The sequence below is a fragment of the Melanotaenia boesemani genome, chromosome 3, assembly GCF_017639745.1.
Source record: "Melanotaenia boesemani isolate fMelBoe1 chromosome 3, fMelBoe1.pri, whole genome shotgun sequence".
In the NCBI taxonomy this organism is placed as follows: Eukaryota; Metazoa; Chordata; class Actinopteri; order Atheriniformes; family Melanotaeniidae; genus Melanotaenia; species Melanotaenia boesemani.
Window position 1 is genome coordinate 21515728 of NC_055684.1, and position 17447 is coordinate 21533174.

General features: G+C 38.2%; 1 protein-coding gene across 3 annotated transcripts in view; it reads right to left on the minus strand.

Annotated features, from left to right (window-relative positions):
• asic1b (acid-sensing (proton-gated) ion channel 1b) overlaps window positions 1-17447 on the minus strand; it is a 195258-nt gene that overhangs the window by 47246 nt on the left and 130565 nt on the right. The window contains exon 1 of one of the 3 annotated variants that reach the window (XM_041980548.1): window positions 8855-10367. The exons of the other annotated variants lie outside the window; for them this stretch is intronic. Coding sequence (XP_041836482.1) covers window positions 8855-9454 — 600 coding nt within the window. The 5' untranslated portion in view covers window positions 9455-10367. Of the gene's footprint in view, window positions 1-8854; window positions 10368-17447 lie in introns of those variants that run through there. 3 annotated transcript variants of the gene reach the window in all.

A 17447-nucleotide genomic window follows, 5' to 3' on the forward strand; every position in this document is an offset into this window, starting at 1 on the left:
CTGGTGTGAACCCTGATGTTATCTGTACATTTCAAACTGCGGTACTAGAAAGCATACTTATTTATGGACTGGCAGCATGGTGCAGAGCTCTGACTGATAATATTGTAAAACACTGTAAGAAGAGTTGTGAAGGTGTTGCATAAAAAGGACTATCCTCCCCTTAAGACAGACAAAGTCCTTGATGACCTTGATTTACTTAATCTTAAAAATTGACTGGTTACCTTCAGGCAGACGCTACAGAGGCTGTCAGTGTAAGACCAACAGCTTCCAGCTTTCATTTATTCCTATGTCAATCAAACCATTAAATAAGGCAGCATGATAATTTGGCTTGCAGTTGATTAATTAAATAAAAACCTTGCTCTTTATCTGGCACACTTGCTTTTTGGGTTTTTAGGATTTATTGCCAATTCTTGCTTTTTTTAATAATTGTTTTACTACCTCAGTTTTTACAAGAAATTATTTTACTTTTAAATCCTGTATTTCCCCGCACTTTTTATTTGCCCTGCCACTGATGTGCTTGTTATGTTACACAATGTACTGTCTTGCAGGACTGCACTTGTTCCAGGAAAAAACTGATTCCCATGTGTACGGGCAAGTATTTTTGATTTAATATCTAGGAAAGACAGGCATGCTATTAGTTGATAAAGGCTTTGAAATTAAACATCAGGCCAAAATAACCATCAATTGGTCAATAAAGTCGAAATGAACCTGGCTCTAACTGTTGTGTGGTTGTTATTATTCCAAGATCAAATAATTTTAACTGAAAAAAGTTACATTAAAACAAACATTGAAATATTCTAGATGTGGTTTAAAAATGTATTTTGTTTGTCACAGGAAGGAATACGTTTGAAAAAACAAAACAAAGACAACAACAGTGTCACCTGCAGTAAAAATAAATGTTTTGAAAACCATTGCTCTACGAACAAACTGAATTGGACAAACTGTAAGCCATCGTGGATTATCCCAAACCACAAACAGCATCTCTGATAGGCTGAAACAGCTTTGGTGTCAAACAGACTGATACTGGAAGTCTTTCCTGCCTAATGCCATCACTCTGTTCAATAAGGCAAGTTTATTTGTGACTATTAAGAGACTATTCAAAGTGCTTTACATGGAACATTAAAAACATTACAGCTGGGTGCAGAAGAATCGTTAAAACAAACTTTAAAAAGAAACAAAATTGTTTAAAAACAAAAAGCTAAAGTAAAATAAGTTAAAATGCAAGAAATAAAAGTTAAAGTGTAGTTTAAAATGAAAAAAAGAGGAAGGACAAAGAAAGAACATTAACTCACATTAACTTTAATAGTAACTCTCCTCGGACTGGGAACAGCTGGAACAGGCTGTAGCTTTGTTTCTTTAACTTTTTTTTAATGCTGATTTTGCACATTTGCTAAAAGTAGTTCTGCACATTGCTTTTCTTGTACTTGCACAGATGTCTGGTCCATCTGCACATTTCACAGACCGTATACTCAACATTTGTACATTGGTATTTACTGTAATTATGTTTTCATTTATTTAAATAATAATGTATACCAGCTTACTTTACATTTAAAGTTTACAAATCTCTTATACTGTTACACTAGATTATTTTATATTTTATTGATTGTACTTCTACTTTTATATGTTTTGATAAGAATATTTTGTATATCTACTGCTGCAACCCCTATACTACCCAGTGCCATACACAGCAGACAATAAAAACCAGCTACTGTGGCATGTAGCAGCTTTTCTCACAGACATGATGGCCAGTGAACTAATGGGTGTTTAAACTAATCAGAAACATCAGGAAATTGAAAGACATGACTGAAGACCAAATAAAATGTTCTGCTACTTTGTGGTCGATGTTGATGCAGAGGCCTGTGAAGCGCCTTAGCTCCCAATTAACTTGGTATTAACCTTCAGCATTTTGACATTCACGTGGAGACAGTAAGAGGAAGCAAGAAAGGGCGGTTAATAAAAGTCTTCTTATATTGTCTGCTCTTCTCTAAATTCTATAGTTCCAACAAACAGTGGAAATTAGGAGTCTGTGAGGAATAAATATGTCTACAAAACAGCTAATTTGTGCAAAACCTCCTCTTTTTAATAATGAAATTGCCCACAAATGCACCTATTTTGCTTGTGACTGCATTGTAAGGAACAAAATAACAGATAAGAAGACATTTATCACATAGTTGAATTATGAGTCAGACACCAGAGCTTCATGACTCAAATGCCATAAACACCAGATGGATGGTAAAAGAAAAAAAAGCTAAATTTTAATGTAAATTCTGTTTCATGAAGTGTGTAGAATGGAGAATAGCCCAAAACACAACCGATGAATGTCTCAGGTGCGTTTATACTGTACCTTTTAAGACACAAAGTGGTGAAGAGGCCTTTTAATACTTGGACACAATTTGAGGTGTAACCTTTTAAAAGTATTAGTGCCCAAACTGACTCAAAAACAGACCCTAAAATGCTAATATTAGGGATGAATACACCTATCAATAAAATCTATCTTCAGTCCTGGAGCTATCTCACGCAATAATCAGATCATTGTATATAAAGGCAGACACATCTCACAACATCACAGAACCACCTCCGTTTGTCTGACATGAACAAAAGGATTATATCTACATGAAAAAACAAACAAACAAAAAAACTCGCTTTCAGTTTTAGGCATTTACAAATAGGAGGCTACTGCAAATCCAATCTGTTTGCTTGGTTATTTTTTTTCCAATGGTTTCTGATTTAAACTCACAAAGACAGATTTTTTTTTCTTTTTTCCAGAAGACAGTTCCAAACAAAAGGAATAGGCAGGGCTGTTCATGCTGAAGAGACGGCATTTGGCAGATAAAGCTCAAGTGAACAGCTATAAGGTTGTTGCTAACACTTTGTATGGGAATATGAATGATTACTTTTATTAAGGGGAGGGTGTACAGCCTTTGTTTGTTTGTGTGCTTGCCATCTGTGTGTATGCTTGTAAGTGATTGACTACAGAAGGTATGTAGCCAGAGTTGCTGTGGTAACCAGAAGACTCTGCTGGCTGCACTAAGTGAAGAGCAGTGGGTGCTAGTGGTGACCTTGGGGAGTCAGGATCTTCACTGTGTTGCGTGTTTTCCTTCTTCTCAATATGTTTCTTGTTGTTTGCCTGTCTTATTTACCTGCAGAGCTTGTTGGCTGAACATGCGCACTGTGACATTTTCTGAATGGTTTATCATAAGTGTTATTTTGCAGAAAATTAATAGTTTTGCCTGAAGCAAAAAAAAAAAAAAAAAAAGAAAAAAACTTATTAATATAATAAGGAATTCATATATTAATTAATCTGAAATAAAATGGAGTGGCAAGGCCTGGACTGGCAGGTTATATGCAGTGATTAGAAATATTTTAAACTTGTTTCTCTTAACATTATAGCCTATATGCATTTTAAAAAATGTTGTGGGAAGCACATTTCTGTGACACCTAAGCAGCTCTTCCTGATGAGTAAAAGCCTGAACTACTTTCACTTTCTGCACCACTTAGCACTGAGCTTTTTACACTGCATTTTAAATGAGAACTGCTATTCCTCCCCCCCACCCCCAACTATTAAACACAAGGCATAAACATTTAAATCAAGCACACCTATGTGGAAAACACCGAGACAGACATTGCCCTTTCTTGTTCTTGCAAAATGTAAAAAAAAAAAAAAAAGCCATAATTTTTCCCTTTAATAAATAATTCACAGATAGACAGCCTGTGATTGCTGAGATGGCCCTCAGCTATCCTTCACATGACAATGTGACAAGGATGAACAAGCTGTTCCCTGACAGTTGCCAGAGAACCACTTTCTATTCTCCATTGATTTTAAGATGAGCGCGAAGCTTAAATAAGAAATAAGCTAAGTTACAAAAACACACATCTCAGAAAAAAATTTACAGTGTAAAATTTTTTCTATTAAGAAATGCAATTTGTCAGCATTCCTGTGGTGTTTCAAAATATATTGTTTTTTTTTTTTTTGGTGTAAGGCAAGAATTGATAAGTTGATTATGATGTATGGCTTCGTTATCAGGTGAATCCACTTTCTACTACCATCCTTTTGTGTATATGAAGTGAATCCTGCAAAACACAAGCAACATTTTACAACATCACAAAAAGAAAGAAAAAGATAAAAAAATATATGAAAGATCTAAATCTATACTTAAAACGATGCTGTGCATGTACCTTAGAATACTGAAAAGCTTTAAAAGGACCTTGAGACTGCTTTGTCAACTACTTTTTCCTAAGGTCTAAAATAAATTTATAACCTTGATTTTCAAGGAAGTCAACAAGCCTCTAAAGTCTTGTGAAAACTTTCAATATCAGGCTCCATGGCAACCGATTAAATTCTATTTAGTTACAAGGACCAAGTTTTATGAAAGCTACAGTGGAGCCACCTTGATGTGATATATTTTATTTTTGTTACCTTTACACTTATTATTATTCTGTATGCTCCTTCAAAAAGGTCTGTGCAGACAGCAGGCAGGAGTTAAATGTGTAGGTTGAAAGACCTGGAATTAAACCAGTAATGCACAGTTAAGAATGGAAGGATTAATTGCTTTTTAATAAAATAACTAGCAACATTATTTTTTCAACTTCAGATGCTATAAAGTGTGAGCGCTGTCTTTTGGGAAATTTAAAAAAAAATCAAATACAGGTAAATGCATCAAGAGAATTCAAAATGTATTGAAACGTAACATTTAACAGTGACATATGTCACTGGTAATTTGCAGTTTGCAAAAGAAAAAACAGACGTAAGTTTCACACTTATGCAGCTATAACAGCAGATGTCCATCTTAGCCTCAAGGAGCTAACCAGCAACAGTCACAAGACGTTTATACTTCGTTTATTACAAGTTCAGACAGCATTTTCTGCCTGTAGGATAGCCACAAATCAACTTTTACTTTTAAGTTTTTATGGATGCATGTTACTAATTTTACATTGATGTACACAGTAGACTCACATTACAGTGCCCTAACATCACCTTGTAGGCTGTTCACGTCAACTCAAAACGTACAAAAAAAAAAAGAAAATTTATGTTGGGTTGATTTTTTTCCCTTTTAACAATCCCAATTGGCTTTGCATTGCATATTATTGGAAAGCCTGATTACTCAGCCTTACACCGAGGTATATCATGAATGGACCGTGCTTCTGTGGAATGAGCAACACAGCTAAACATGAGGGTAAAGCATGTGCACACATAAATGTGTCAAAATCCCCTGCAATGTTCTCCTGTTGATACTCTTGTTAGGTTGTCATCCTCGAGGTCCTAGATTCTGGAGATGTGGGCTCACCAATGGCACCAGGATCCCATTCTGATATGTCTATTTATCAAGTAATTGGCAATCAGAGGCTATTTATACGTTGATGATTGGAACATGCCTGGCAGCTGTTGACTCTCAAAACACAGACAGGAGAATATCAGCGGGGATTTTGTTACATTTTGGGGGGCACACTACCCACATGTTTAGTTATCTTGCTAAATCCACAAATGCCTGATTCTTACAAGTTATAACTCACTGTAAAGGTGAATAATTAGGCTTTCCAATTTTCTCTATTTCACAACACAAATTGGTATTATCAAAGGGGAGAAAGAATCAACCAGAGACAAATTTCTTTACTTCAACTTCTAATTGACATTGAAATCCAGCACACACTCCACACTCAGCTGTGGAGGCACGTCACATGTTCAGACTTCGCCTCAAACTAATTTTCCATAAATGACTGAGTCGCTAAGACAAAAAACACAAAGGATGGAAAACAGTCCAACTTCTTAAATGTCTTGATGAAGTGAATAGACAGTTTTACTGGTGGAGCTGCTCTACATATTCTTTAAGTTCAGATCTCAAATAACATGCTGAACTCAAAAAAACCTACAAAGAATAGTGGATCTATTGAAGCCGTAATACGGCTCAGAAATTACCACAGTTGCAGTCAATTCAGCGTGTTCAGCTGCATCTGATGGACATTAAGTTATCAACGCAAGTGTTGCCATCTTAAAAAATGCTGATTTTTGTCTGATATTTAGGTGGTTGAAGCCACATGTTTTCCAAAATGCATTCTCTGTCTGCTGCTCAGAGTGCCCTCACCTATATAGGAGTAAACTGTGTAATGCAGAAAGCATGTAGTGTGGGAAATGGCATGCTGTGGTGTGAATAAGATAAATAGCATCAGACTGTTTAGTTTTTAATACAAGGGCAAAGTATTAACCTGCTCTATAGGAAATGTAACATTCAGGCTTCAGTGTTTTGGCCACAGTTTGCATCTTAGTTTATAAGTGAAGCCGTTCGTTTATCAACCTTGCATCCATGCGTTAGAATAAAGAGCTCTTTATGAAAAAGATGGAAATATGTGTTTACTTTTTCCATGTATTAGCCACTTTTAATAAAGGCTTTTTAATTTTTGACCTCACCTTTCACTTTCTTTGCCACATCATTACCCCTGTACCAAAGAGCACCTTGAAGGTTCTTTTTTCCACTCATCAACCAAAAAGAAGCACTCCTTTTTTCTGTTTTTATTTTGATGTCATTTCATGTGATAATTCTCCATCACATGTTATGAATGTACTTCTTGATGAACACTGAATGAAAGCTGGAATTTAAAAGTTTTAATCACAAACAAAATTGCAGTTAGATTTCTTTTTTCAAAGTCCTTCGAGCCTACTCCCAATGATAAACTGGCCATGTTGGCTTTAACTGCCTGAAACTGAAACACTGTCATTGATCACACCAGACATCTGTATTTTTTTCCCCTGCAAAATCCTCTAAAAGAATGACTGCACAGTACAAAACATGACACACAAATTAACTCCTGACCACCAGGGACCAAAACAGAGTATAAAGGAGAGGGAACATTGTGCACACAGTCATTTACTGAAGGAAGGCATCTCACCAAATAGATGCTAAATGTTCTCTGCCAGTAGGATATGTAAATAGGCAACAGTTGGTTAACAATCAGCTAACAACTTGCTCATAGCTTCATAAAGGTGATACTTCAAATTGGTGCTTATATTGGTGCCTGTAAATTCTCAACAAATTACTGCAACTCTACAAATGTAAAAGACAGTTTAATAAAGCAGAAACTCCTCTGTCTACATGTTTTCGACAAAGTCACATTAAAAATATCCATTACTTTAGTAGAGATGGGAAATAAAGACAGAAAATTCACCCTCACGTAGTCTTCCCAGTAAGACTTGAAAAAAAACTGAACAGAGCATTATCAGTCAGCGGGGTATGCGGAAGGGATGGAGGCTGACAGCCTGCTGTCAGACTGATTTCTCATCCAAAATCCATGTCTACAACCTGTGAGTGGCGTAAAAGCTGCCTGATAAGAATTACGCATTTGGGTTGTTAAAGCAGCCTTAAAGAAGGACAGAGGTACCAAACAGAGGGTTGGATGTATTGATGAGGCCAGTGGTCTAGAGACCAGGAAACAGGGTAGGGGGTGAGGGGGGCTTTTTTCTTTCACAAAAGTTGATAGATTCTGAAACCAATTGTATCTGGCTTGTCATCATCCCAACATCTCAGCTTTCATGTGTAACTGATTCCACTGGTCTGACTCATCCCAACAGCTTGTCTTGCCTGCCTTAAAGCCATGGAGGGAATAATCGATTATAACACATCCCCAACACCCCGGGCTTTGGCATTATGTTTATCTCTGAAATAAGTTGCTGCCTCTTGGTTGCTGCTTGAAATGCTCCAAGCAAACACAAAGCATCTCTAAAGATTTTTGGGAAGGAGAAATGTGCTTGATTGTGATGCCTAGTTTGTGGCTCTGAAAGTGTTGCTCTTAAATTCAATAGCATAAGTGTTTTGATATACACTATCGTTCAAAAGTTTGGGGTCACTTCCCTATTGAATCCCATGGCAAAGTGACCCCAAACTTTTGAACGGTAGTGTATTTTTGTGGATAGTTTCAGATTACAGTTGTGACACAGTGAGTGAGGGCTGCCAGGAGAGCAGTTTCCAGTAGAAACATATCTTCAAAATCATGAAGTCTTTAGTCATGCCTGCTGCAAAATCAGAGAACCTGATTTCCAAACATCAAGCTGTGTACATCAAACACAAAGAATAAATGTGCGTGTTTGGGAAATGAGGTGGAACAGAGGGGAACACTGGCTTTCACACTGTTCTCAACCCGATAATGAAGTGAAATCAATGAGGCTGCACTCTAACTAACTGCACTACATCATACTGTCAGTGTATGTTGCAATGTGTTGGTAAATGAATTTAAAAAGTCTTCATTAGAGGCAGATTGGTCTTTTGTGAGCAAGGGATTGCACACAGATTGATCCAGCAATGATTGACTACTTAGGTGGAGCCACTGAAATTAGACAGTGGACAGAATGCTGCAGTTTTTTTCCCCTGACACCCTAAATTCTGACTTTTGGTACAGGAATTTCAAATACGCTGTTTTTATATATTAGACAAAAACGCAGAAACTAGTCAGTGAGAGCAAAGAACAGCTGCTAATGAAAATCACATTATTACACAAATCACATTTTTTAAATCAGTCATGAACATTATCGCAATATTATTAACATGATCAACAATAGAAACTGGGACACAACACAAGTCTACGTAGAAAATAATCTGTGCCACGTACATGAACAGAGCTTAAGAAAGTTAATTGAACAACCAAGACACATTACCAAGCAAAAGAGCAGATGAGTATGAATTGTGCGCTCCGGCGATTGCATGTTCAAAGCAAATTAATGAGGCAGTTGATATTATTGACACATAAAAAGATTTAGGCAGGTAAGCCCTGTCAGACTAAGCTCTGAAACAACCGCATCAACCTGTTGGGAGGGGTCCAGGAAGTTAATAGGAGAGGATGGAGAAGGAACTTTTGAGCAAATACTCACGGTGCTGAAATTGCGCGGCCCGCAGAGCTCTCCCTGATAGCGACAATACAACAGCATCTCCTCCAGCTGGTGTCCCAGCCGATCCAGCAGATGCCTCATGGAGGGCTGGGATTCCCGTGGAGGAGGAAGGAAGTGATTAAAGTCCAAAATCCGAGACAACGGAGACCAGGGCGGCTCGCCCCCCGTGCTGCCGCCACCATCTCCCCGCAGCGCCTCTCTTGCTGCCGGGGAGACCTGCCAGTTCCTCCCCAAAAGTCCTAGCCACCTCCCCGCGCTGAATATGTCTGTCTTCTTCATGCGCCGTGGCAGCAGGAGGTTCTGGTTACAGATGGTGACGGCGGGGAAAACGAGCCGCTTGGCGTACACCATGTGCGCCTTGGTGTACACGGGCGATGAAAGCAGGTACCGCACTCTGTTGGAGGACCAGGTGAAGAGCAGAGTCAAAGCCGCCAAGAACGCCAACAGCCACGCAACTCTCCGGGGGTAGGAACCGCTGAGAAAGATGTGCCTCAAGCCGTGCAATGTGGTGTGTTTCAAGAAGAGTTTCCCGGCTTCGGCGACAGAACCTGTTTTCGGCTTAGATCCAGAGGACTGGCACATTTTTGGGGAACGCCGGTGCGCGCTGTCAACATCGGTCCTGCTGTGGTCACAGTGAATGAGCCTAAACTGCGCGCTCAGAATGCTGCTGCTTTGTCTGAGACTTTTAAAGAGGTTGGAGAGAGTGAAGCGCACACAGCTCTGCTCGGTCCTCTCAGGCTATGAGCAGCAGCTTGAGGCAGTGATGGGGGAGTATTTTGTCAGCGCTGGCTGAGCGTCCCCGGGAGGGGGAAACGAAGTTAGAATGATTTAGTGCGCTATTGTGCAGCAACAGGAGGCCGAGGGATTATTTCATCTAAATTACAAGCAGTCAGTTTCCGAAAATCTGAGGAAATTCTAAAGAGACAATGGATCTTGTTAAAAATCACATAATTATATTGCATTACACGTTCTTTCCGTCTCCCTCCCGGTTTCTCTCTCTCTCTCTCTCTCTTTTTTTGTTTTCACCTCTTCCTTCTCAATCTTCACATAAAAACGCGCGCGCTCGCGCACACACACACACACACACACAACTTTGGAATATCATTAGAGTTGTTTGCTGAATGAAATCTCTTGGCTCAGCAGCTACAAACCATTTGTCTTTCTTTTCAACACAATCACACGTATAAATACCTATGGGCAAGAACACACACATGCACATTAATCCCTTATCTCACAATTTTTTCTTCCTCAAAAATGTAATGGTGCATTACAAAGAGTTATGTTGTACAGACCAATGGCTCTTTCAATACAACACCATCAGGGACATTATATGTTAAGCAAAAAGCGATTGACATTTCAGAACTGACTGATGTGTTTTAGACAAATTTTGAATGTCAAAAAGAACAAGAAAAGATTAAGAAGTAACGAATAAATAATGGAACTCATGGTGAGCATCATGGAAGTGTCTCCTGAAGTTCCAGTCTCACATTTAATTTAGTTTTTGACCCTGCAGTGTCCTAGTTTAGCTATGATTAATAAGTTTCAGGCTTGTGACCCGAGGCCTAAAAACTTAATTGAAAAAGCATCTGGAAAATAAAAATCTCATTCTTGAGTTTTTGGTAAAGTGGTGATTCATGCTTGGTCGTTGTTACACAGAATTACGATGCTGACTAAGAGCAGCCATGCAAGACTGTTTAAACTGTCTGCTCCTTTTATACGGGATGTGTGCATATGTCTTTTGCTTACTGCATGACTAAGGAAAAAGAGCCAAGAGGGACAGGGTATGAATGACAGGAGAAAAAAATAGCATGAAAGCAAGCACTTAGTCAATCAGTTTCTCATATCTTGCCACACAATTTTCAGAAGGATAATTCCAAACTTTTACACCATAGATTGTTGCTGAGATCTGGGAACAAAATGTCAGAAAAGCCAAGGTAAATATATAGGCCTATATATTTATATAAAACTCTCTCTCACCCAACCTCCCATCTCCCCAGGGTAGGCTGGGTGGCTGTTCATCTCAAGCTCGGGTCCTCTACCAGAGTCCTGGGTACAGTATCTCACAGAAGTGAGTACACCCCTTGCATTTTTGCAAATATTTCATTATATCTTTTCATGGGGAAACACTATAGAAATGAAACTGATATACAGGACACTAAACTATAAAAACTAAACTTTGATATTCTGTATGTCAAAGTTTAATGTCTATAGTGCTGTTCTATGAAAAGATATAATGAAATATTTGCAAAAATGCGAGGGGTGTACTCACTTCTATGGGATGCTGTATATATGTATATATATATATATATATAAACATAATTATATTATCTTTTGGCTCAGCTCCCAGTGAAAGCTGGAAATCTGATGAAGCCAAGAGAACCATGTCATCTGCAAAAAGAAGAGATCCAATCCCGAGGCCACCAAACCGCATCCCCTTAAAACCGCGGCTGCATCTAGAAGTTCTGTCCATAAAAGTTATGAACAGAATTGGCAAGAAAGGGCAGCCTTGGCACAGTCCAGCCCTCACTGGGAATCAATCTGACTTACTGCCAGCAATGTGGACCAAGCTCTGGCACCGGCTGCACAGAAATCGGACAGCTTGTACAAGGGGGTCCGGTATGCCATACTTCTGGAGCACCCCCAACACGAGTCCCCAGGGGACACAAAGCACATGTAAACAGGTTGGGTGAACTCTCATGCCCCCTTCAAGACCCTGAAGAGGGTGCAAAACTGGTCCACTGTTCCACGACCGGGATGAAAACCACCCTGCTCCTCACTCCTCAAGAGGGGGAGCATCACCCCAGTCTGCCAGTACATAGACACTGTCCGTGATGTCCACGTGATGCTGCAGAGGTGTATTAACCAAGACAGCCCCACAGAATCCAGAGCCCTAAGGAACTACAGGTGGATCTCGTCCATCTCATCCGCCCCTGATGTTAAATGACATGGGCTGTCATTCAACAGCAGCAGTTTTGTTTGTTACATTTTGCCATGCCAGCTTGTGGTGATATTGGCCAAATATGCAAACACCAAAACATTTCTTATGGAAACCTTTTCAAAATTCCTACTGATGCTTGTGCATGGCAGCTGCACAAGGATGAAGGCTGCACATTAGGTTGAGGTGAACATTAACTGCAAGCTTGCAAGACCAACATGCTACACATGTATCCTGCATGCACGGCAGTGACTTTGTCTGAAGTCCACTTAAATAATGATAACACACAAGGAAAGTGCAATAAAATCAAAAAGAGATCAGCCAACCACCATGAGTTTAATCTCTCCCCATTGTTCTGGGTCTGTACAAGAAAGAGGCTGCTTGCTGTCATAATGTCCCCTCAGAGGAGAATCAAATCTTTTTCTGAGGCGATTACTTTTCTCTCAATGAGATGAAGGCGCCATGGAGAATGGATGCACATCTATGAGCTCATATTGCCTTCTCAATGAGATACCACCATTACATGCAGCCATGAAGTGCATTACCTGGGCATCAAGATGAGTATGACTGAATGCAGTCACATACAGGCTGCATAACTATGAGAAAGAGAACAACAAATTGAGACACCTACTTTTCTATTGCACAGACTTAAAAAGTTTGATGCACCACCCACTATAGTGTCAAAATTCACTGGAGTTGGACCCTGATTCTTCTGGCATTTTAAAGCATTAGTCCAACCCCCATTTCCCCAGTCACCTCATCAAGAGAGAGACATATTGGTGGAGAGGCTCTGTGCAACAAACTAATCCGTTTGGGTGGAGGGATAATGATACACTTGCCTGACAGAGAAACACAATCCCACAACAAATGTAACAACAACAGAATAACAAATGCATGCTGCTCTGGAACCATGGTTTAAGAGTTTCACTAATGAAACCATTATAAAAGCATGCACGGATATTTGTTAAGGGGCCTTGGGCACGTATCTTAAATCTATTGATATTAAAGCTTATGTAACATTAATGAATATATTGCTTACTTGTTTAGTTTATAAAATGGACTCTGAATCTACTAATGGTTAACGGAAAGGCGGCGTTTACATCCTGTCTTTTCACTGACTGGATAACAAGTGGAAAAAGAGAAATAAAGTACAAATCACAATGCAAACTTAGGTTGAAATGCTAAATGTTAAGTGATGACTTTTCCCAAACAATAGCTTCCTTTTAAATTTCTTCAGAGAATATGTAGATCAATCTTCCTAAGGCCATTGCTATAAAAAAAAAACCTCACATGCATGTCATTACTTTTATGAAACAGTTCAAGTTTCCTTCGAGAGTCCAAATCTGTTTCTTGTGAAGTAATTTCAGTGATGTTACTCAGACAAATCCCATTGACTACAGATTAAGCTGACATGGGCTATTGTTAGGATTCTCTTAAGGGGAAGAGTAAATTTTACTGACCTGTCAGTTGCACTACAATCAAACATAACAGGGTGTAATTACAGTAACATTCTCTGTCTACAAATGTCTGTATCTATCGCAAATTGATGTCATGAATTTCCATCGCAGGCCTTAAAACATCAAAGAATATTAGCTTCTTGATCACTGGGAGCTGAAGTGAAAAAGGGGGATCAGGACATAGCTGTTCTTTGGGTGGAGTTTTGACCTGACACTTCATCTAAATGAGAAAAAAAGACTCCAGTTTCAATCAACGAGGCCAATGAAGCAGCGAATGTTTAAAAAGCAAGTGGAAAAACCTTGACAAGCAAACTTAATAACTGATTCTTGACATTGTATTGCATCAATCATTGTAGCAAATCAGATTGGAATATACCTTTTAGTATCCAGTGTGTTTACTTTCCTTCACTTTATATTTCTCTCTTTTCACTTTACCAACCCTTTATCCAGTGAACATGCATCTGACCTTACAGGCTACAGTAGATGAACATATACAAATACCTAAACCCAAGTAGATGAATATTTTTGTGTATGTATTTTCTTTGATAAGTCTATGATTGGATGATTTAAAAATGGAAAGACAAATTAACATGTGTATTATATTTTTACAACAGTGTAAAAGATTAGGAGAAGTGATTGTGAGAAAAAAAATCTGCACTGTGATATGATATATACTGGAGCCCCAACTGTATATTTATACTCTCACAAGACATGCAAATAGATACATCCCTCTGAAAATGTAGCTCTATCTTAACTTGTCTCAAACTCAAACTAATCCCTGTGGTACTTTTCTAATTTGAAGCTCTTACTTACATATTTGCTTTATGAAATTAAAGTAGTAACTATTGTGTGTGTGTGTGTGTGTGAGTGTTTTTAATCTAAGTTAGTCAACAAATGTAATGTGTGATACATAAAGGAATAAAACAAACTTTTTGTCCCAAAGTGTGTATATCTAAATGCACTGATGGCAAAAGGTTTGTATGAGAGAACAGCAATTAATCAAGCATTTTAGTCAAAATGTGGGAGGCTGATCAGCCTGAACTTTGACATGTAGAATTACAATACACACAACAAAGTGAGGATCATCTACATCCAGCTCCTCTTTTGGTTTCTCTCAAACATCTTTATTTAAAAAATACTGTGATGATTTGGTTCTACTGCTGTCATTATGTTTTATCTTTCTACAGTATTTCGCCCCATGTGTGCAGAATAGCTTCTTGTTTGCAACAACATAAATATTTTGCATTCGCCACCATGTCTCTATGCATTAAAGTCGACCCTCCTCTCACACACCTTTGTTCTCTCCTCAAGCCCCCATTCCTTCTTTGTGCTGTGATCTCTGTATTCTTTCTGCTTCTCTTGGCTGCTGCTGTCTCTTTGCTTTTTCCCCCTGGGAATATTCAGCACCAAGGCGTCCACAGGAGAGCAGGGAAAAAGAGAGAGAGGGTGCAGAGCACAGAGCAAAAGAGGAGAAACAGGCTGGAGGCACGGGCAGCAGCAGCAGTCAAGGTCCAGTAACTGCAGGCCGCTGACAGAAGAGCGGGTGGTGATTTACAGACACAATTTTGAGGATAATTATCTACATGATCTGCTGTAAGGGACATACTGTATGTCACAAAGGCCAGTTTTCCAATTGGTACCCAAACTGCTGAGCTATGAGGATGAATCAAATACGGTGGCAGGTGAGCGCCAATCTACTGCAAAAACAATGTGAAAGAAGATATTCAGGAGTAGTAACAGAAATTCACAGGATTATTAAGTGATTACACTAAAACAATGCTCCATACTGTGCCACACTTATTAAAATTGGCTGTCACAGTTATAAAATTTTAGATTTGCTGCCATACAAATAATTTCAATCAACAATATGATTGTTGTTCTTTTTTAATTATAAGGTCATTACTATAGATTACTAGCACGCATAAATGGTAAAATATTACACATAAAGCTCATCATATTCCGATCAGGTTCATTGAGTCTTCTCGATTATCAAGTCTCTATTTTCTTTTATTTCAGACAGATGAAAAGTTTTTTGTTATCTTGACATGTTTCGACTACATCTGTGGTCTTCCTCAGAAGGGTCACGTGTCTTATTAGCTGTTAAATCAGCTGATTTTTCTGGGCTTGCCAAACAAGCCTGGCAAGTTTGGCACAGCTTAGTTCAGACATGATGCCTTCTTCTTATTATCTGGATTGGTGGCATTGGCAATGGTGACATTCAGCAGCACTGTGTGTGATCTGCATTTTAACTTGTTTTTTCACATAAATATCACTTTTTTGGCTCTGATTTTTAAATCTTAAAAATAAAAATCTAAAATTGCTTTATAAATGGACACTTTACCAATTTTTGCAGAGGCATATTGTACTAAAATTACAAAAGATATGTCTGACTTGGTGAAGCTCAGTCTAAGATTATCCCCCTACTGAAAATATTACATTTGTTTTTCAAAGCATATTTTTACTCATTTTACAGTGCTACTAGATTTAAAATGTAGTTATGTAATTTCAAACCAAGTGGAAAGTATCTGAGCATATTAAATAAAGCGTGTGAGGTGCTTCTGTGGGAAATATTTTACTGCCTGAACACCTTTTAAATAAAAACGTCAGTGGTAAAACTTTAATGTTCACAAATGTTTAAATACTGTAATTAGCAGGCTTCTTATTGCGGTTCATTGGACACCAAGCTCTGGAAAACCAAAATACTTTGCTTTTCACAGGTTAGCCTTATGCTGTGAGTGTGGCAGCAACACCGTGCATAGTGGTGAACTCTGATGTATCATTGCATTAACCTGCAAGAGGATTCAGCGACCTTACTGTACAAGTATTATGGCTGAATGGTGCAGATTTATGTTTACAGCCCATGGGGCAATAAGAGTATCCCTGCCTGCACTAGGAAACACAGGATGACACAGCTAATTCATCTTGGCAGCATCATGACAGCTGGGTTGGGAAGAGTTTTAGAGATGGGAAACGGTTCTGATGAATGACTTTGAGAGTACAGCCGCCAGCTATAGCAAACAGTCTCCCAGTCCCCAAACGCCTGATGCCTCCTATTTGCTGCTCAGAAAGAAATGGCTCTTTGTGAAATAAATAGTCCCTTTCGGTCTGACATTTACAAATGAATCCCTGTTGTAAAACTAAATTCATCCACTTGTTTTATAAGACATGAAGGTGGGCTTCCTGTGCTGGTGCTCAGAATTATGTAGCTGCCATAAGCGCATACAGTAATGATGATTTAAGGAATGTGTTATTGGAGCTGACAGGGCTAATTTGAAAGGATCCAAGATTTCACGCAGTTTTAAAAAATACAGTCAAACAAGCTTTATCAGTCTAATACACATCCAATAAAGCTGCTTGGATTTGGAGGTTATGTGTAAAATGAAAAGATTTATTTTAATTGTGCCAATTTTAGCATAAGTTAGTCAGTGTCCTTCATTTATTTATTTCGTTGCAAACCACAAGATGTTAAGACTGAGTCAGATTCAGATAACCTATGGGTCAATATATACACAAATACAAAAATTTAATCAAACAGAAATATAATACTTATTAAATCTGACTGTAAATTATATTGACTCTTGTGAACCAGGACACGCACTTTTAATTAATAACTTTGCAGTGGCCTTTCTGGTATAGGGGTTAATAACTATTTGCACAGCTTTTTCCACTGATGTGTGTTTAAAGCTGTTTACACACTTGAAAAATATAAAACACAAAAAAGTGAGACAAACAAACCCATTTTTAAACCAAGATCAAACGTAAAGGGCAAAGTATTGCTTTTTTTTTTACAGATGTTACTTCCGGTTTTTAATAAAAACCTCCAAACCCTCATGTGCTCACCTTATTCTTTAGAAACATTATTCTCTCATTCTCTAAGTGCCCTCACTGGCCATAGCTAAGAGTGCTATATTAAATCACTTTAGTCAACCACAGTTCCCTTCTTGTTATATGGTAACGAGTTCATCCCCATGAAGCCAATGAAAAATTTACAATGACAGACATATTATATTTTATTATCTAGCAGAGTCTGAAAACAGTTTTAATATTATTATTATCATTATTATTATTATTATTATTATTATTATTATTATTATTATTATTAGTAGTAGTAGTAGTAGTATATTTTATATCTCCAAGAATTTTAATATTGTTCTTGTTTGTTTTTTCTTTTTATTGTAATGTA